General features: G+C 46.0%; 1 protein-coding gene across 1 annotated transcript; it reads right to left on the reverse strand.

Annotated features, from left to right (window-relative positions):
* Nucleotides 1–36: 36 nt before the first annotated feature.
* Nucleotides 37–4,461, reverse strand: LOC109781408 (uncharacterized). The gene is made up of 9 exons (XM_020340010.4): nucleotides 4,099–4,461; nucleotides 2,642–3,082; nucleotides 2,311–2,485; nucleotides 1,920–2,214; nucleotides 1,563–1,635; nucleotides 1,364–1,454; nucleotides 909–988; nucleotides 564–826; nucleotides 37–446 (listed from the first exon to the last, which is right to left on the reverse strand). The coding sequence occupies exons 1-8, from the start codon at nucleotides 4,144–4,146 to the stop codon at nucleotides 572–574; spliced, it is 1,458 nt and encodes a 485-aa protein (XP_020195599.1). The 5' UTR covers nucleotides 4,147–4,461; the 3' UTR covers nucleotides 37–446; nucleotides 564–571.
* Nucleotides 4,462–22,384: the final 17,923 nt, after the last annotated feature.

Genomic DNA, 22,384 nt, shown 5'->3' on the forward strand with positions numbered 1-22,384 from the left:
ACATATTGTGAATTCAGACAAATTGTGTCACACCCATTAAAAAAATAAAGAAATTCACTCTTTAAGAAACAGTAATTCGTGAAAGCTTCTCACAAGCAAAGCTAAGGAGCTCTCGCATACTATTGTCTCATTTGCCTATATTCCTGTGTGGCTACTACGTAAAACACAAACCACCATCTCTGCACTCTGCTTCTCTGATTTTGTAGGCTCAGACCTATATAAAATGCTTACACTCAATAAAACCAGGTATTTTATGTCAAACTGCTAGACTAACTATACCCATGGCCAAACTCTAGGCGGCATGTTGCCTCCGATGCAGAGGCCAGGAACATCTTCTCCCGTGTATCTATTCTTGCCACCATTATGATTCTGAGGTCCGACGAGCTATGACTACTGCACGGATCAAAGCTAGCTATTCACAATTTTGGATCACCTCTCGTCTTGATCTGCAGAAACCGACAGCGAGAGCGGTGGTAAGCACAGCTATAAAGATCAGTTAATGTTCTCACTAGAGAAAAAGAGAGGCGATGGAGTGGATCTATGATATTTTGTCGGTAACAAACCTGGATGATCAGACGATGTGAACACCGGATTGTGGAGGCTGCCCCTGTTGCTGCCTATCACCAGAGTTTTCGCTCGTAGCGTTACTCCCGGATCCTGGATGCTGACCTTCATTCCCGGGCTGAGGTTGACCCTGAGCCAACCGTTGGCTCCTCCTCCTGGATCTCCACCTCATGCACTCAACTAGCAGTGAGTTCGTACTGATAGCGATCCCGAACCCGGTGAATGATGACAGTAGGACCGCAAGGACTGCATTCACTCTTAGCTGCAAGATTGGCGATAACATTACGAGCTGTTGCAGACATTATGTATCTGCATCGGATGTAAGTAAGGAAGAGGTTCCATACCACGTTGTAAAAGATATGTGCAAACAGGATCACGATAGCAAACTGGAAGGATGCATAGGCCCATAGGTAGCTCTTGGTCACTGCAGGAGGAAAGAAGATTCGGATTATAATGTTGACAAGTCCACTACATATAACAGATAAATAACCCTAAGCAAATTGGCGCAACAGTTCAACTGCAGCACTACTGGAATCGAATGTGCCACCATTGACACTTGTTATACATTATAAACTCATGATTTACTCAAAATTTTCAGCAAACTCAACACTAATTTGAGTTAGAAATCGGAAGGCGCAGTAGTGGAACACTAGAATTTTGGTCTTTCACTGCATAGACAACACTGAAAAGCCTGTTTACTATCTCAAATTCTCAATTATAAAATATCTAGTGTTCGTCATGCTGGAAATGCTTCTTGCAGTAGCAAAAATGGCCCAAGGAATAGAGTATGCTTACTTACCCATAGTGGATGCTATCATGGAAGAAAGGAGGCCCAACACACATGAGAAAGGCAATGAAATTGCCAGTGCACGTGACTGCAAATCAGTAACCTGTTCCAGTGAAAGAGTATATGCAATTTAGATGGCTTTCACAGAACTGGAAAAAAGGTAGAGCTACATTCAAGTGAACTGGTAAAGAAACAAGCACCAAACACATACCAGAAGTTGTTCCAAGAAACAGAAGTATGCAAGCATGCTAACCATCACTAAAATTGGAATGTCCTGCCAAAATCTGTAAGAAACTGGAAGTATCAGATTTTGCCAAACATGCAAACTCATCAATCAATATTTTTTATATTGCTGTTTTCTAGTAACTTCTAAGAGTAGGTCAATCAAAAAAATTACTGGAAAATACATTTGAAATTAGTTTTCCCTTCTCTGTTTCAGAAAGTGCACATAACCAGGAGAAAATGTATTGAATCTATCTGGTAGCATTCCTACCTATCAATCCAGATAGCATTGAACCTAAAAGTACTCCGTATTTGCGAACCAAACTATTCTCTGAAGCATTCTTACCTGTACTGTTGAGCTGCTCTTTGCTGAGCACCATTTGCTAGTCGCCTGGTAACGGTTTGAGTCGGAATTCTCAACAGAGTCACAGGCAGATTCTTAACTTCTTGTCTGCAGACATCACATATCTTGTTACCCTTGATGCTAAACCATTTGACAGCACAATCTTGGTGCGCGAGGGCAAGCTCTCCTTTGCAGCTACACTCCATTTTAAGTGTTTCCCCGCCTTCGTTGAGTTCAACAAAACAAATTCTGCAGACTGCCTCTTCTTCAGGAATATCTTCACCTCCGTCTTCAGGACCTGACAAGGATGACTGGAATGAACAAATGCTGCTTCTGGAAGGCAATGGTTTAGTCTAATAAAATACCAGAGTAAAGGTTTAAAGAGAGTAGATACCGTCAACTGTTTCTTCAATGACATCAGTTGGTGCAATGGTATCAGCTGGAACAGGTCGCGGAGTTGCTGGAATCACACGGATGACACCCAATGAATCTGCTCTCCTCAAACTCCTGTTTTTGCGATTTCCTGGTACTGAAAGTGATCGCCTAATTTGTGCTTGAACTTCTTGTTTCTGCCAACATCATATAACATACTACTTTAAAAAAATGGGACCTTTGTAAAACTGCAATGCTTAAGACAGTGCAAGGCCTCATTTCCAACTGGCCCGTGTAAAAGGCATATAATCTCGCATTTATCTGGATACAGCAGAAAATATGTATGTACTTACGGATGTAGTTGGGTGGTCGACTATCTGAATTCCCGGAGGAGAAGCTTTATCAGAGGTTCCAACAGGTGTGACTGGCAAAGAATAGGTACGTTTTGCCGATAACGAGTTAATGACCTTTCTAAAAGAGAAAGATCCTGGTTGAGTTGTATTATCTTGTGACCCTTCCGACGCCGTCCCAGGAAGTAGGAGGATTGTCCGGTCACCTTCCTGTGCTGAACTCCTTAACCTGAAACTCTGCTGCTTGATCGATGATTTTGGTCTAGCTGAATTAGGCCTTGGTGGCAATCCAGCTCTTGTTGAACTGGGGCTAGCGGATATATTAATCCTCGTTGAAGTAGGCAAATGGTTATCCAAGGTCCTGGTTGGTATTTGCAAAGAAAGGTTTGGCCTTCGCGAATTGTTGCCCTGTGCACTTTGGGCAGTGTCATCCTGGTCCTGTACCTACATGGTCAAGCAAAGAACAAAATTAGATTGAGCCTGTATTACTAATGGAGTAGAAAGAAGAGCAAAGCATCGACAGATGTAAGAGCAGCATCATGATTCTTGAGCCGATACACTTAACATCAAGCTCAGGGCACTGATCTTATAGCTTGTAAACACATGGAGTAGCACCCTCAGATGTTCTCTTTCAGTGCTCTTCCACATAGTCTAGCACTCTAAATTCAGTAATTCACGCACTGATAAGAAACAAGAATATGAGGAGTGTGACAACACCATCACCATGACCCATGAGTCTACGAGGACCATGGCTCAAAATAAAATACCTACCCAATGATCATACCATTTGTACTGCTAATAATAACTGAAAGCTGGTCCTCTATTCCTAAGGCATCAATGTATCCAACTTCGTATTTTTTTGTGTTGAACAATTTATCCACAGCTAACTATGCAAGACAATCACACTTGTAGCCACATGGACACACATGGAGCAAGCCGTTTCAGTGGCGCAAATTCTTGAGAAACTGTCAGGAAACCTGATAACAGACGCTAGCTACTGCTATAGTTATAGGTCATGCGAGGACAGTGGCAGACGGACATGGAAATCATGGTAGGCACACACAGGGCCCGTCTATGACAATTGAGGAAAGCCGCTTTGGTAAAAGGAAAATATCAAGAAGAAAATCGATCCTCCACCAGCAATTGAACTTGCCACAATAGAAAAAGGGAAATCAAATTAACACCCAAAGATTCGCGCAGCGCAGCCTCGATCGATTCACCGCGAAAGCTCGCATCTCCCGAGCAGGAGCAGGCGAAATTAACCGAGCACCGAATTGTCCGCAGAATTTAACGGGAAACAGAGGCGAGCAATCGGTACTCGTAGATGGTAAACGAGCTCTGCGTCCCGGCAGCACAGCGCAGGCACGAGCAGTCAGCAGAGCGCCGCAGAATTCACGCAGAAAAGCAAGGGAGGTAGTGGAGGCCGGGGTACACAAGAGCGGGGGTGGTGGGGATCTCACCGCGCGGTCGCCGGAGCGTGGCGGCGGCGGCCCGTCGGCGCGGTCCATGGGCGCGGCCGCGGACAATTCGATGCGGTGCGTTTGGCGCAGAGCGAGAGGCCACGTCCTGATCCGGGCGCGAGAGAGGGAGAGTGAGGGACGAATCGTGGGGAAGGAAGGAGGGAGGTGTGGCGTTGTCGTTGGGAAGCAGCTGCACTCCTGCTGTGGAGCCTATTCAGGTAGGCAGGGGAAGTCCGGCGGAAGCAGAGCTTTGCGGGTGGGACTGGGCGGCCCCTTTTTTACCCTATTGCCCTCGGGTTTCCTACTTATATCGGAGAAAAGTACGCTCGCAGGCTGTACGTATCCATTCATTCATGCCGCAGCAAGCAATCTATACTACTAGTGTATTGTAGTCGAGCTGCATGGTCTGGGTCCTCAGTTGGTAGGCAGAGAGAGTAGTACTGCTAGTATTCCTGTCCACTCAAGGTTAGGGTCGTATACTATAGCCCGGCCGTCAAATCTCGGAGCCACACCAGTGGATTGTGCAACGATAATCCGCGAGAAAAGTGGGTCGTACAGTGGCGGAAATGCCTTTGGTCGAAAATGACCCGCCGTCTGTAGTTTGGTCTGTACCCGTGGCCGTGGGAAAGAGGCGCGAGGTGTGTGAGCCGAGAAAAGCGGCCGCCTCTCGGCATCCGGAGAAATCCTTGGACCGCTACCTGCGAGACTAGTACCTGTGCGTGCGCCGCTGCCACGGAAGCGAACGGCCCGCGGGCGGCGGACCGGCCGTGCGTGCGTGCGTGCCACCGAGCGGCGCATCGCAATCGCAAGGTGGGGGTTGGGCTCGGACGCTCGCGTTGGCCGCGCCGCGCACGAGGGAGGCGAGAGACGGTTCAAGAACGGCGGCGTCCGAGCCGTAGTCCAGTGACCGGAGTAGCGCAAACAAACCACTACTCCGTGCGATCGAACCGGCCAAAACAGTGCGACCCTGGCCGCTTTGATCCCATCTGCCTTTTCTTCCCGGGGCGACGGACGGGGGTCGGCTTTGGGCTCGCGCTTTACGCGACAGTGGCCGCTTACTCGGACAGCAGGGGCTCCCCTTCCCCGCCTAGTCTAGCTTGCTTAATCGGCCGCCCATTGTGGAGCCTGACGAGCACCGCCGCTTTGAATTGTGACGCAGACACACTGCGGTGGCATGGACAACCGGGCATATGCGTATACTGACACGCAGGGAGGGGTGCGCTTTTTCTCGTTCGGAAACGTATCCTCGACAGCGACAACTAATCACTAGTTAGGTGAGTTGATCGAGTCATCAGCGTTTTCTGGAAGACCAAGACGTATGGACGATTACCTCAGTTGCATCGATGGGCATTTCCATACGGAACCATCCAACTGATGGACACAACTATATAACTAATAAGAAGTTAAAAGGGTTTAAGCTTCATGCATTTGCTCATGGAGTCGTTGGTTACAAATGTTATGCATGTGTTTGATTGGTGTGTTTCAATCTCTTAATGCGTGATGTAACTTGAAAAGGTTAAATAAAAATAATACATGTGATATAAATTGAAATGGAGGGAGGGTATTTCTTAGCTCATATATGTGCATGGTGATCGATGTTATTATGTACACTATAAGCGATTTATGCTTCACCACCGGACATATTAGAAGCTCTTTGAGTATAATATGATTATATAAAATGTTTCTGAAGACGCGTGAAATTGGTTTTGTGCTTTAAAGTTGTGATTTATTGTCTCAATTAAGCAATAAAAAAAACTATCATATGCTAACTCAATAAAATATATGAATAAATATAAATTAACAAAACCCGCATGTATCGTGGGCCCAACTCTAGCCTCTTCTATCAAGAGTACCGGGTTTATAATCGAAAAAATACTTCACACAACGGAATTTAAATTTAACTGTGTGTCTATGTTAATGTGAATTGAATAAAAAATATTTCACTGTAATAACAACAAATACGAATACATTTATTGTGTGGTAAATAAATAAATAAATTTTATTAATGTCGTTATTCATGATATTTTCAAATCTCAAAATTTATACTACAATTTATTATTCCATGACTAAACAACATCCAATAAAAATGAACCCATGCTGTATTATAACCTTCAACAAGAACCTCCGACGATAACATTTTCTACCTTATGTTGTACATGAACAAACTACATGAAAAATAAAATATATATTTTTGTTCATAATAAAATTAAATAGCAGCACACGATGCACCCAAACCATCGTGATAGATGTATTTTTTTAATAATAGTTAAGTGACTCGTTTAAAAAGAATAAAAAATGCAATGCAAACTGACATTTCGTACAACAAATGTCCTCAAGAGCATAACGAACCAATCACATATTGTAATAAGATACAATCTGAATGAAATATTATACTAAATAAACAAACATGACAATCAACAATAAGGAGACAACACTGTGAAATGATTACAATGTTTGATATACCAATTGCACAATGGATACCATTGAAGATGGAGACGAAGACAATGATGGAGATAATGCTTCCTATGTTTCCTTGGTGTTGATAATACGTAGACAAGTTCTCTTAGTGGAGATGGTGGAATAGGAAAATCTAGCCCCTCCGGGTGAAGGAATACCTTTCTGTTTTGTCGCCCTGATAAAATCGATCAAAATTTTGATTAGGATTGCAGGGCAAGACATACACATGTTAGAAAGGGCGTCCAAGAGGGGCCACCAGGTGCTCGAGTAGCGCACCCCATGGCTAGGCGATCCATCGGGATTGTGCTTGCACTTTGAGCTTTAGTCCGAGGTTCCATTCTGTCTGCCGCTTCATTACCTAATAATAAAGGACGATGCATTTCTCCAATTTTTTGTCTATCCACCTACCCAAAGCTGCCCATAAAATTGAAGTAAATTACCCACCCTACCCCCCGTAAGTGAAAAAAACTCTTCGTTAATTATTTCTATTTTTTTTGCCTGTCATCGAAACTGCCCCTAAACTGTCACCCGTAAGTGAAAAAACTCTTCATTAATTGTTTTTCAGAATTTTCTACTGTCATCGAAACTGCCACTAAAATTGAAGTAAATTACCTACCCTATCACATGTAAAAGTGAAAAAACGAGCGTTCCTCTGAACTATTCGTATATCATAGGGCCCTCCAGTTTTCCATTTATCGTAAGACTGGCATTTTCTTTCCTTCTCATACATGCATCGAGGATGTACTTAAAGAAAATACACGCATCAAGGATCAAGTCCAACCTCGATCCATCGTGAGCATGTTAGAATGCACGTGTCTTATGTCTGCATGCGCGCCGGTTGTTGCACAAATATTCAAATACGTGAATGCATGGAGTGTGAATATCTGAAACTTGATTTCAAAACCATGACTTTATTATCCAGTTGCAATGTACATGCCCTTTTGCTAGTATATACCAATACAAAGACAGTCAAAGGGGCAGCTAAATTAATCTCGACCTTAAAACCATGTCAATCCAACGACCTAAATTGCTCCAATGATGAGCGCTCAACATGTTTAGTATGTAATTAATATCATACCAAATATCAACATCTTGCTAAACACATAAACGTGTAATTGATATCCTACGTAATATCAATATGCAATTAATTTTTTTAATACCAATGTGCATTCCATGTATGCTTTTTCTAGTGATTCTTAGCAAGACACGCTAATGCACAAAGCAATGGTTATATTTCCCCAAAAAAAGTAGAAATTCAAAATGGCTTTGGCTCATATGATCGCCTATGAATGTTAAAATTTTGAAAATGGTAAAAAAGAGTAATGTTTTTTCAATGAACATGTTTGTGCCTTCCTTGAAAGAAATTCTTCCATGGTTTGTGATGGTTAAAAAACAAAATTCGGTGATTAAGAAAGGCCTCCCTAAATAGAAACTACACTAGTACACTTCAGTCTTCCATGCTCCTCGTAAATAAAATTGTCATGATTCAGTATTTGCACTTGTTATGGGGACGGAATCACAGAATGTGCACTTCATCGTAGTACCTTTGTGGCCATTGTGCATTCTGCAGTGCAACCTATAGCGCCCTTGCAAGTAGTAGTGATGGTCAAGCTTGGAATTCCAAGTCGGCAAGGAAAGCATGCTCAACGGTTCTTCTCGGGGTGAGCTTTATTTTACTCACGAAAAATCCGTAGCCACCGGACTAACGAAAAGCTAGAGAGAACATAAAGACCACAAATTAGAATAAACTGCCTTTTTGACAAGAATGGCCCTCGCACCCGCCCACTGCCGTAGAAATTGTGGGCTAGCTCCGAAACTGTGAGAAATTGAGACAATAGCCAAACTACCACTAGTCAAAACCAAACATGCCAAAATACCACTAGTAAAAGCCAACTTGCCAAAATAGCACCCATTTCAGTTTTCTCTAGCCAAAATACCACTAGTTCATAACTGAGACTAACATCATCCAAAAAAGACTTGCATGCCCTTACCTCTTCAACAAAATGTACATGGACACAAAATGGTTCTCACAACACAGTATAGCAATTAGCAAAAGAGCACCTCCTAGTCACGTACACCATTCGGCTACTAAGCATGCATGCACGGTTGCAAACAGTCATCATACCATAGGATAGGAGTACTGGCTCCGGTTACATAGCATCTAATTAATCTCCTAAAGTTATAATAAAGAGAGTTAGAACTGCAACTGATCAAGGACATGCAGCTCTCTGCTCTCCCTGGTTAACGAACCAAAATCCATATAACTGCAAGTTGAAAATGGTACTAGTTAGTATTATGACATTTCCTAAATGTAGATGTCCTAGTGTTGGATTTCTTCTTTCTAGTATTAGCCACAAGATAGCAAAAAAGAAAGGTTGTGAGCAACCTGATCTGGGCGCTCAACATCCAACAAAGAAGAACCAACAGTCATATAACATAAAAGAACAAAGTATGCAACCTGATTTGGGCGATCAACATCCAAAAGCTTGCTGATATCCTCCTTCACATGGCATTGTTGTTTCTAGAAAAAAGAGATTAAGGATCAGGATGAAGGCAATTTAGAGAAAATAGAATTAATGAACAGACAAGACAAGTGGCAATTTAGAGAAAACAGAAAATTTGCATTCCAGTAAAGCAAAACTCATACCATAGGCAAAAGATCACGGTTCTCACAACCAAATGAACTAAACTCACCGAAGAGGGCTAGGAGTAGCAGTTTTGCTCCTTGTAGATGCACTAGGAGGTGTTGAAGCAATTGCAATAGCTGCTGCCCTTTGCCTTGTCATTGGACTTGTAGGAGTACCAAGTTGAGTACCTTGCTTAGTTGGTGTCTTAGGAGAAGTAGCTGCAATGCTTGCTTCAACCTTTGATTTTTTTCCTACAGTTCAATACAACATTGTTAGCAATTAATATGCAAGACATTTGGCAGCAAGTGAAAGAAATTTAGACTCATGAAATAATTACCGTGGAGGAGGAGTAGCATCTCGGTCCACGTCACTTTCAATATCTGGCTCCTTGCATGTCTTTCGAAGATGACCTAATGCTCCACACCTTTTGCATTTATGTTTTCTGCCAGTTCCACCTTCGGTGTAATTCTTTATCCTCCTAGTTCTTGGACATCCAGCACTCTTGGTAAGCTTTGGAGGGATCATATCAAATCCAGGATTTACCTTGGGCCATTGGGACCTGCCCCTAATTGGCATGAGAATTCCCTCATATGCCGCTTTGAACCTTGCCACTGAGAAGCACTCATCAATATAATCCTCTAGCTTGGCTTTTTTGGAGAATATGAACCGAAGAGCATGTGTGCATGGCTTGCCACAAATCTGCCATCTCCTACAAGAGCACTCGTTTTTCTCCAAGTTAACGGTGTGCATCCATCCATTTCCTGAAATCTCAGCTATATTTGGCGATGCTCTTGCTTCCAAATAATGCAGCCCCTTGCTTTTCAAATTCAACTCCTTTATCACACAAGGTACTATGTAACCTAGCAATGCATCAGCAACGACTCTCCTTTTCTCTATCAATTTCATTATCATTTCCCTAAGGTTGTCCAAAAGCTCAACAAGTGCAAGCTGCTTCATGTCCTTAATCCAATTATTGAAAACCTCTGCCAAATTATTGCAGACATACTCAACTTTTGTCATTGCTGAAAATTTTCTTCTTGTCCACACACGGTTGTGATGCATATTCAAATAGGCTATTGCATCGGTGCTTTGTGCTTGTATTTCTGCCATCCTGGAATCATGCTTCTCTACTTCATATGTCCAAGCTGTAGGCCACATATTATCTAGTATGTCACCTTTGAACTTTTTCTTGAAGTTAGGCATTAGATGCATCATGGATTCTCTATGTTCACAATTTGGGTAGACCTTCGAAACGGCGTTCTCCAATCCCTTACATGCATCTGTATGGATCGCAAGCCCTTTTGGCTCTCTAATGGCCAATTTCAGCTGCTCCATGAACCATACCCAATTTTCTATATTTTCTTTCTCAAATATTCCAAATGTTACCGGAAACATCCAACTATGCCCATCCACACCAATTGCGGCTGCCAATTGTCCGGTGTATTTCCCACTAAGAAAAGTTGCATCAACCTCCAAATATGGTCTACACCCTGCCAAAAACCCATCAATGCATGGCTTGAAGGCAATGAACAACCTATTGAAAACATGCACAATGTCACCCTTTTTGTTGGTAGTTGTTTTTATGTCTATCTCAAATATACTTCCAGGATTGGCTGCCAACAATTCGGCTCTAAAGTTCCACAACTGCTGAAAATTCTCCTTATATGTACCTTCCAATTGATCCTTTGCACGAGCTCTTCCTTTCCAAACATCAGTGTACTGAAGCTTAATATCATACTCCTTTTGCAAAGTTTCTCTAAGTTGTTTTGCACTCACCGTGGGGTTCTCCTCAAGCGCAGCATTCCCTTTGTTAGCAAGCCAATCTCTATTTGCCATTCCTTTGCTGCAATTGGTACTCCCACAAGTATGGCCAAAAGAAAGTTTCTTTACCTGCAATAACATAAGAAACATAAATGCCAAATAAACAACGGTAAAAAAAAAATCAACAATAACATCAGCCAAAGCAAGAAACAAACAACGGTACTAATCATACCATGAAAGTTTTAGTGTTCGGTAACTTTGAGGCATGTATCCTCCATGGACAATCCTCATCAGTGCAATTAGCCCTAAATCTCTGAGTGTCACTATACTGCGTGCCAAAGGACCAATCTTCTCTAATTGCTAGTTGTCTCAATGCAACTCTAAATGCTTTAGAGTTAGGAAATGTGGCTCCTACTTCGATTCGAGGATTGTTTTTATCATGGATATAAGTAGGAGCCATATTGTTCGCAGTAAGGCCTCATCATCCCCTCACACATGTCGTGGATCATAAGAGTTGTCAACATCCAGTGTTCCCAGTGGAACTCTTGCAGCCTTTGGCTCGGCATTTTTCTGTGGTTTGGCATTCTCCTTTGACTCAACATTCTCCTCATGCAAATAGGTGTTCTCCTCATTGCATCCCACAGGCTCATCATCCTCGTACTCCCCTTCATAGGCTTGCTTCGGCAAAGCAAAGAATGGAGCGTGAACCGGCTGATCATCCATCTCCTCGGTCATGACAGGAGCAGGTTCATTGCGTTGCTGTTTGCTCTCAATGGTCACACCGAACCTTACTACTTTTGTGTTAGAACATGTATCAAACAATTGAGCTATCTCTGAGTCAGAGATCAATGGGACGGCGTTATCTCCGGGTCCATACCTAATGGTCATTCTCTGATCAGCAGACCATTTGTACCTCTCCTCCACAACCTCCTTTATCCGCGCCATAGACAAGCCCCGACCGGCCATAAAATTCCATGTTTTCCCCCCTGTGTACACTCTTCTGCCGTCTACAATCGTCAAGTAAGACTGAACATCTATTTCTACTTGGAAATCGCCCATCGAATCTGAAACACGCAAACAGAGGCTCATCATCTAGGAGCATTCACCATTGAGAGTAGATACTAGCACCATTCACAGTAGATACTAGTTGCTAGAGACAATACATACTAGCAGGTAGAGACTACTACAGAATTGAAATGTTAAATTATTTTAAGAAAGTTGTATCCCATTGCTTCTTTTCCACACAAAAAGTCTATACCTGACAAAACACCAAATATTCCCATCCACTTGCAATGAAAAATACCAAAGATTTGCTGCACTTGAAATGAAAAATACTAAGGTAACAGGGGGAAAATCATACAAGGTCGGGGCCCTGGGAGGATGGCATTGAGCTGCTGGGGAGAGCCGAGTCGGAAGCTGCTGTCGAGGGCCTGGGAGGGCGGCGTCGGGAGCCTGGGGAGGCCGCCCCAGCAGCTGTCGTGGAGGACCTGGGAGGACGGCGTCGGGCCTCGTCGGGGTCATGTGAGGTCGGCGTCGGGCCTCGTCGGGGTTCTTGGAGCTCGGCGTAGGGAGCCTGGGGAGGGCGGCGAGGCTACGGGACGCGGTGCTGGGCGCTGAGGCTAGGGGAGGGCGGTGGGGCGAGCGGAAGGGAGGCGGAGCGAGCGCCGGCGCGCCGCCATGAGTGGGCTGGGAGGAGGAGGATACGGGAGAGATGTGTACGAGTATATCTCTTTAGGTTTACCGGGGGTATTTTGGGAATACCAGAAAAAGTGACAAGGAGCTAACGGTTTGAGTCACTGAATTTGTTTGACATCTAACGGGAGTGCTATTGTGGCCTGAGAAACGGAGAGAAGAGTGCTATTTTGACACTTCGGTTTTTCATAGTGGTATTTTGGCACTCGTGGTTTCCATTAGTGGTATAGTGGCAATTCTCTCAAACTGTGAGACCAGCTAGATTACCCCGGGTGCACCGCGTCCGTGTGCTGCACCCATGGTCGATATCGCGGCCCGGGCTGCGTGTGCGGTGGTTCGCGCTGGACCGCGCCCACCGGGCGGCGCGGGCTGGGGGCAGGCCGAGTGCCCACGCGCGAACCAGAGGACGGGAGGCGAGCCGAGGGTTCAAAAATGGCGGCTGTTTCCGTACCACCGCATACAGGATCCCGAGCGATAGTGTTAAGAATAGAATAGTTGCTTATTAATTAAGCTAATTAGGATTAAGTTAACTATTAGATAGGTTACTAGGTTCTCAAGCAACCATGTACTTCCTGTTGGCTTTCAAGGCAACTATGTAATTCCTTGGCTCTGAAGTAACTATGTGTTTACTTGACCGCCAAGCATCATGTGTACTTCCGCCTGGGTATAAATACCTCACTTCTATCATCAATAAAGACTGATGGATCATTTTTCATTCAAACTCTCTCGTTCTTTACTTTTCACTCAAAACAGATAGGGCGACAAATACAAGAGGGATCCTACTCAGACCTCGTTTAAAAGATACGGATAAAGTGTGAAGTGGATAAATTAGAAGACGGAGACACTACCGGTGGCGAGAGACGGTACGGGGAAAGTGTTTGACAGGTCCGTTTCGTTCGTGCTATACATACCTGCCTACCACTTTGAATTCTGATGCAGACACGCGATGACGGGACTGGTGGACTTGTGTGTATACGTACTGAAACGCACTGACGTTTATCTTCTTATTTTTTCCCTGTATAGACCAATAAAACGTCCGTCGATGCTGTTGACGAGCTGATTGATACTCCCTCTGTAAACTAATGTAAGAGCGTTTAGCTCACTAAAATAGTAATCTAAATGCTTTTATATTAGTTTACAGAGGGAGTACTATATTTATCATCATCGTCTTCTTTTTTGAAACCTGACAACGGAGCGACCGATCACCCTCATCAGTTGTATCGACCGTCACCTCCATGTGGCGCCATCCGATTCGTCGACGCAAATGTGTATTGCTTTGCTCTTAAGCAATCTGTTAGTAGTATACAACTACTAAATCTGCTGCAGATTAGAGTATCAAATGTATCATCTTTTGAGCCTGCAGCACAATCCCTTAATCCTCGGGGCCGGGAATGGATTAGGAAGTTCACGACGGACTTTCGTAGGGAAACACTCTTCTTCTTTTTTTGCGGGAGGAAATACTTGTATTACTCAATCATAATGTCCTTGCAATCTACGGACTTCTCCGAGGACTTCGTTAGGGCCTGACCTTAACCAAGTCATAGTCCTGCTTTCTCTGCGTAGGGAAACACTTGAGGCTTCCTGGCTGGTTCCCATAGGTGGAACCTGCAAAGCAAGCATCAATGTGAGTCATGGTTCGTACTAGGACGTAGACAGCAAGGAACTAATTAAGAGCTCGATTTCGGAATGATGATGGTAAGGCGAGATATATAGGCCCGGGTCTCCTCTTCGGCGCCCCTGACAGCGACCGACGCAGTGCGTGTATATTACCAGATCAGTGAGTCGAGCTACCATTAGGGGTGCTTAATTATTGGCTTCTTTTTGCCGAAATCTTAATTATTGGCTTCGATCGTCGGTCGGTCGCTGATCGCGAAATGCAACTTGCAAGCAATCGACAAACTTTGGTAGATACCATGTTATGCAGACGCGCCTATGTGTTGCGAGGGCAATGCTAAAAATCAGCCTCCCGTTCTGCGAGTTGCAGCGATAATGCATTGCTGTATTCCACTTCCGCCGTGGCTTGATTGATTTCCGATCGGGCAGGGCCATTTGCATGCAAGACAACATCCCCAGATCTCGCTTGACTCGCAATTTATGCCACCTCTGTTCGCTCATGTGACCACAGCACATCGATCTGGCTGGTTCGTACGTAGGCATGTGCATGACGGGCGACGCAGGGTCAGGCAATGGCAAGCAATGCCACTTTCGGCAGGCCTTCCCTCATCGGTGCACCGGGCCGGCCATTGGATTAAGGATCTTGGATCGATGTCGATTCGTGTACGGCGTGCCCGTGCTCGTGCTCGTGGATATATATGGCTAACGGCTTCCGAGACCCAGAGTCGCCCGTCCTTATCACTTATCACCAAGTTGTATGGGTTGCCATTCCTCCTTATATATGTGGAGACTGGAGAGGCGTTGACAAAATGCCAAAACCAAAGCTACCGACCTCCGGTTCTCATTCTGGTGAAAGCTGGCCCGTGCGCCCCTCAAGAAAAAAGAAGATGGGAGGGTTGGGAGTGTGTGGTAAGTGCTTATAAGTCGGACGTCTTAAACCGGTCTTAAATGAGTATGCATGCCGCCCGGCCATTGACCGATCAAAAAAATCTAATCTATTTGGGCATTTCAAACCGGCCTCAAATGCGCGGGCTGTCCGGCGCCCATCATATCTAACTCCAACGTAGGGTGAATATGAAGTGTATTTACTCCATTAAGTTTTGGCCGGACCTAACCTGTCCCCTGAATGTATTCATTTTCGACCACCGAAACATTTCATTATTTATTTATTTCATTGAACGACATTTTGATAGATTGGAGTATGTAATTCGCCGATTCTTCGCTACGTGAACAAAAGTAAAAAAAAACAAGAACCACAATTAGACACTTTAATAAATATTTAACTTCCATAACTACTCCCACTAGTTGGATTAATATTTTCTCTATGTCTTCATTGTTCATTCTTCTATTGGCTTCTCGAGCGTGCACACTTTTTTCTTCTTCGGTTTTGACAAATTTGATATGCGTCACATCTAGTCTCATCTCTAGTCTCTACTCTAGTAAGGAGTGCATGAACATCTATCAAATTTCTTGCTATCAATAGATCGATGTAACCTTTTTCCCAATACCAAAACTTGCATCCATGCTACACACAAATTTGAGCAAACAATGAGCTACAAATTGCGCCAAATCCGATAAACAACCGAATCAAAACAAAGCACTCATCCCATTTTTTTTGCACTTGAAGAACACCCATCCAGAATGTTTCGGTGTGGTCAAAACTTGGCGCATCACCTGGCGTGGGAATCTGACGAGCTGTTGGGCTAGTGCCGAGCCCGGCCGACGGCCATGCGTGTCTTTGCCGGCGAACCACCGACGAGTGAGATATGAGCGGCTAGAGGAGGAGGCCATACCTGCATGCAGCGCAGAGGCGTCACCAGGGCTGTGCGGTTCGGTACCTGGCCAATCCATGACAAAGGCATCGTCGCCGGCGGCCGGATGCGTCAAATCTGGAGGCAGCGGCAGTCGTAGATCTGCCAATTATATGCCAGCAACGGCACGAGATATGCTCAAATCCGGGTGGGCGAGGACTGCGACGGGGCCTACGGAGCGTCCACGGTGGCGGGTGGTGGCCAACGTAGGTGCGGGCGCTGGAGTGGGGTGGACGAGGCAGCGGGGAGGAGGTTTTTTGCCTACAAACAAGAGCGGCCGAGTAAATACTGGTGCCGGATAGAAGTCGGAGTAAAAATTATCCTCTTCTATTTGGTCTAGGGAATTGGCTAGATCCCGGTTAGAGAAGTAAAATTGAAATTGTGGATCATCAAGCTCGTGAGCTACCGGCTTTTATTCCAACTGTGCATTCTGCAGCAATCTAGGCCGCCCTTGCGAGTAGTTTTTTTCTTTTGCGTATAGTGATGGTCAAGCATGGAATTCCATGTTGGCAAGGAAAGCATGCTCAACGGTTCTTCTCGGGGTGAGCTTATTTTACTCACGAAAAATCCGTAGCCACTGGACTAACAAAAAGCTGGAGAGAACATAAAGACCACAAATTAGAATAAACTGCCTTTTGACGAGAACGGCCTTCGTACCCGCCCACTGCCGTAGAAATTGTGGCCGAGCTCCGAAACTGTGCAACCAGCTGATTAGCCCGCGTGCACCGCGTCCGTGCGCTGCACCCACGGTCGATATCTCGGCCGGTGCTGCGGGCGCCGTGTTTCGCGCTGGACCGCGCCCACCGAGCGGCGCGCGTTGGGGGTAGGCCGAGTGTCCGACACGCACGCGCGAACCAGAGGACGAGAGGCGAGCCGAGGGTTCAAACATGGCGGCTGTTTCCGTACACGTCCCCTTCGTGCCAACGCATACAGGATCCCGAGCGATAGGACGACAAATACAAGAGAGATCCTACTCAGACCTCGTTTATAAAAGACAGATACGTATATTCCGGTGGTGCATATGCTTTTTTTCATGATAATATATGTCTCGCTCGTATCATAAAGATTAAAGTATACATTACATAAAAATCGACATGACAAAATTGAAAAGACAACAAAACGTCTCTAAGCTTCACACCAACACCCGTCACCTGCCTCTGGCACCACCACAACAGCCATAAAAGAAAGAGGGATCACCTTCTCACCGAGCTCGACGCAGCTCCATCGTTGATATGCAACTTTACGGATCTCCAAGGTCAGGGCCAGTCCTAAGATTTCGGGGCCCGGGGCGAAAATAAAACTCGGGGCCCTTTATGTATAATGCATGTTTTGATTGTTTAAAACACGGGTTGCACTTAATTTTTTCACAATGGTGTGTAAAACTAGTCGACCTACTTTCATGATTTAATTATGTATTTATTATATTAACTATATATTACTTTTGTTAAGATTTTTCCAAGGAAGTTGCATCATTGTATATTTCATAGTTCGCCACAGAAAAATTATTTAAACAACTCTTTATGGCGCACAGCTAGAATTAACTTCATAATTTGCAATGCTAAGATTAATTGAGCCACCTATTAGATTAAATCCACCATGGATTAATTTTGGCTCGGCTATTATCCTTGTCTTTCATCGATCACCGACACAGCCAGATTATTTAGTCAGAAGGCCGGACAACTACATCCAACTCTTTTCCGCTAATTCACTTGCTACTCCTAATTCTGCCACTAACTAGCCAGCTACCAACAGAACCTAGCTAGCTCTTGGATGATGATGAATCAAGAAGATGTTTACCTATTTTCTTGTCCAAAACTGCCTGCCGGAATCGGGGGTATTGTTACTCCTGTCCATGCCGACAAACATGAAATCACCCAAACCGCCATTGGAGGAGGAAGCATTGGCGAGGCCTCCGCGGGAGGAGGTTGCGGCGGCGGCAGTCGTGCATGATATGTGGATAGGTTACTTTTGAGGGATTGATATGCTGCTAGGTCGTTCGCTCATGGGTGCGTTTGTGGGCGTACGCGAGGGAAAGGAAATTCCACTAATTCAGGGAATCATTATTAACTTACCCCAGATAGTCTTGGTTGCGTCTAAATCTACGCGAGGGAAACGTACTAGTGTAGGATCAGTTCTTTCACAGGCCCTTTTTTAGGCAAAGTTTTTTCACTGGGCTAATACACAGAGGACACATACGTGGGGGCCCCTATGTTCCGGGGGCCCGGGGCGGCCGCCCCCTGCCCCCCATCAGGGCCGGGCCTGTCCAAGGTGGCTCGCCAAAGGAGAAATCATTACCATTGAACGAACCAGATCAGGACAGCACCCTGGACACGCCATAGAACTCCAGATCCGGTACCTTACATGCCTAAGACTTCAGAGGAGGAAACCATACCTACCATCCACGAACCACGAGCTCAACAAACGTTCCGTTTTTCAGATGTCATTGATACAGACCACAATCTGCATCCGCTCCTCGACTATCTCCCAAGCTCCGCACTGACGATAGAGCATACGCCGTCGCAACGGCGAAGCCCGAGGACACATGTCCACCACAAAGATGCCATCACCATCACAACATCCCCGCTTGAACAGACTGATTTCCAGATCCTTCACCGATCATAGAGACGATCGCCTCACTGGACAAGAATCCAAAACTTCTTTATTTAGCACCGCCGTTGCTGCCGCTGAAACCAAGACATCGAACGATCGAAAACCCTAAGCATCTTGGACCTCAAACCTAAAACTAAAATGATCCACACGCGCGGGATTCGTCGACTCCTCATCACCGACGACCAAAAGATCAACACCGGAAGACGGCGCGGGAAGGAACGGCTCTCCTAGTGGCGGCGGCTAGAATTCGCTACAAGGAGGAAAACGATGTTGACCGATTGCTTAGTCAAAAGTGTGAAGTGGATGAATTAGAAGACGGAGACGCTAGCGGTCACGAGAGACGGTACGGGGAAAGTGACGACCGTTCGACAGGTCCGTTTCGTACGTGCTATACATACCTGCATACCACTTTGAATTCTGATGCAGACACGTGATGACGGGACTCTTGGACTCGTACGTATACGTACTAAAACGCACTGAGGTTTATCTTCTTCTTTTTTCCCTACAAATAAAACGGCCGTCCAGTCCATGCCACAATTAATTACTCATGCGGGTGTAGGTGTTGACGGGCTGATATTTATCTTCTTTATTACTACTCCCTCCGTTTTAAAATATAGTGTGTCCTCGATTTCCGTGCTTCAACTTTGATCATAAATTTAATGAACGAGACCTACTGCGGCGGGAGCAAAAGTTATACCAATGAATTCATATTCAAAAGAAATTTTCAATTATATATTTTTTGCTCCCACCGCGGTCGGTCTCGTTGGTTAAATTTATGATCAAAGTTGAACTTCAAAAAACATGGACGCACTATATTTTGGAACTTATGACGGAGAACCGATCATCTCATCAGTTGTATCGATGGTGACCTCCATGTGGCGCCATCCGATTCGTCAATGCATATGTAGATTGCTTTGCTCTTAAGCAATCTATTAGTGGTGTACAACTACTAACAAGCTGCTGGAGATTAGAGTATCAATGTGTCATCTTCTGAGCCCGCATCACAATCCTTTAATCCTCGGAGCCGGGACTGGATTAGCAAGTTCGCAGCGTACTTTCTGTCGGTAGAGTTAGCAAGGAACAAATTAAGAGCTCCATTTCGGAATGATGATGATGCATCAACATTGGTAGATGCCATGTTATGCAGACGCGCATGTGTTGCGAGGGCAGTGCTAAAAATCAGCTTCCCGTTCTGCAAGTTGCAGCAATAATGCATTACTGTATTCCGCTTCCGCCGTGGCTTGATTGATTTCCGATCGGGCAGGGCCAATTGCATCCACAGATCTCGCTTGACTTGCGATCGGGCACGCACGCAATTTATACCACCTCTTATGTTACCACAGCACATCGATCCGGCCGGTGCGTACGTACGCATGTGCATGACGGGTGACACAAGGTCAGGCAATCAATGCTGCTTTCGGCCGGCGTTTCCTCATCGGTGCACAGGCCGGTCATTGGATAAGGACGTGTTTGGTTGTCCGCATGCAGCCTAACCAAGCCCGCGCGGGATGTGCGCGGTTTGTTTGGTTGGTTGGGCTGCATGCGGTTTATGACTCGCACGGAGTTTAAAGCAGCCTGCAGCCTTGCCCGGCGAAAACTGTCGAATCGGCAGTTTCTCGCGAGTCTGGCTGGGCGCGGCCACGTGTGCGAGGCAGTTGCACGTCTCGAGCAGCGCGGGAGACGGAGGGAACGTCTTATAACTCACCCCCACTCTTCTGTCACCGTCCAGATGCATTGTTTCCATCGCTCCCTCTCTCTTCCTCACCGCCCCTCCTTCTCCTCTCTTGCGATGGCTCCGCCATGCCCACCGCCGCACCGCCCTCTGACCCCCGTCGACCAGCGCATCGCCAGCATCCAGGAGCGCTGGTTGGCCGTCCCCCATCTGCTGCCGGCCACCACGAGCGCCGGCCGCTCCTGCTCCGCCGCCGATTCCGGACCTTGAGGTCTTGGGCTCGGCGCCGGCGCCGTCCACGGAGCCGCCCCTTCTTGGGACCCCATTGGGCAGGGGGGTTTTCTTGACCCCCGTCCAAGGGTTTTCTCCTGTCGGCGGGCCGTCCTCCTCGACCTCCGGCGTGGCGATGAGCACGGGACCGATGCCGCGGGCCGTCGCCAGGGTCGGCTCCTCCTCTGCTCCGCCACCTCTCTCCTTCCCGCCGGGGTTTTCACCCCGGCCTCGGTTCGCCGCGGTTGCGCGTGCTCCGGTGAGTCAAACCCTCTCAATGCTTGCTCGTAGATGTAGATTAGGGGTTTATTTCTTAGGCATGTGCTAGTAGTTAGTGGATTTGATAGGATTAGATAGGATTCTAGCAGATCCGATTGGATGCGATCCCAATCAAATCCAATCGGACTGATCTGTTCTTGTTTTGTACAGTGTGTGTGCTAGGATAATTTTCTTGTGCTACTGCTAGTGTGTCCTATGATCTGTGTTCATGCTAGTAGATGTGTTCATGCTAGAATCATGTTCATGTTGACTGATGAATGTTATACTGATGGCATGTTCATGTTGACTGATGAATTCTAGAATCATGTTGATTGATGGCATGTTCATGTTCAAGCTAGGATCATGTTCATGTTGTTGTTCCTGTTGCTAATATACATGTTCAAGCTAGGGTTTGTGTTGAATGTTATACGTGCATGTAGTAGGACCATTTTAGGATGTTGCCAAATGTGCATGGCTACACATGGGTGCTATTGGCACTTGTTGTTGCTATTTTTAGATGTTTCCATGTTTAGGATAGTGCACTGATGAGTGGCAGTTGCAGCAAAGCAGATGCCACTGATCAGTGGACTTGCCCAATAGCAAGTCCACTGATCAGTGGCATTTGCCCAACAACAAGTGTCATTGATAAGTGGCATTTGCCCACTGATCAGTGGCATTTGCCCAACAACAAGTGTCATTGATAAGTGGCATTTGCCAATGATCAGTGCCACTGATCAGTGGCATTTGCCTAACAACAAGTGCCATTGATAAGTGGCATTAGCTAAAAGAGTTTGTGCACTGATCAGTGGCATTTGCTCTTGGGCAAATGTCTCTGATCAGTGCCATTTTGCAAAGAGTTTGTGCACTAATACTTGTCATCTTACCTGACAAGATATTGAAGACTGACTGGGATGTAGCGGGAGGAGGAGCTCAGGTGGTGGCCGGAGCTGAGTGCGTCGAGGATTTCATCCCCACGAACAGGTGGCTCAGGACGGTGGACCTGCCTGGCAGGATCGCCTTCATGAGCCTGCCTCGTTCAAGGGGACGATCTCCGAGGCAGGGCCATGAGGAGGGGGCCAGGGAGCCGCTGTGCTTCTACCAGCAGATCAAGGACAACGAGGACCTCGCCATGCTCGTCGTCCCTCGCAAGTTCGTGGAGGTGATGAACACCTGGTTGGTCATCAAGCGGCTCCCGCACGTGGTCAGGCTGTCGGCGAACAAGCGGTGCGTGTTCTGGGTGCAGGTCCAGAACTTCGAGGGGCACATGGTGCTTGGCCGGGGCTGGAACTACTTCTGCCGCCGCCATCGGATCGTCCCCGGCGACCTTGTCATTGTGCGCATCTCAGGACTCGGACTGAAGGTCCAGATCTACAACCACGACTCCTCGGTCATGTGCAGGTTTCGTTGCAGCAGGCACAATTGCGTTGGTAACATCGAGCATGCTATGTAGTTAAGTTAAGTAAGGTGTTAGTGGAGAACTTTTATGGTGTGTGGCGAGACTTTTGCTGGGAACT

This window comes from Aegilops tauschii, chromosome 7 (assembly GCF_002575655.3).
Source record: "Aegilops tauschii subsp. strangulata cultivar AL8/78 chromosome 7, Aet v6.0, whole genome shotgun sequence".
Taxonomy (NCBI): Eukaryota; Viridiplantae; Streptophyta; class Magnoliopsida; order Poales; family Poaceae; genus Aegilops; species Aegilops tauschii.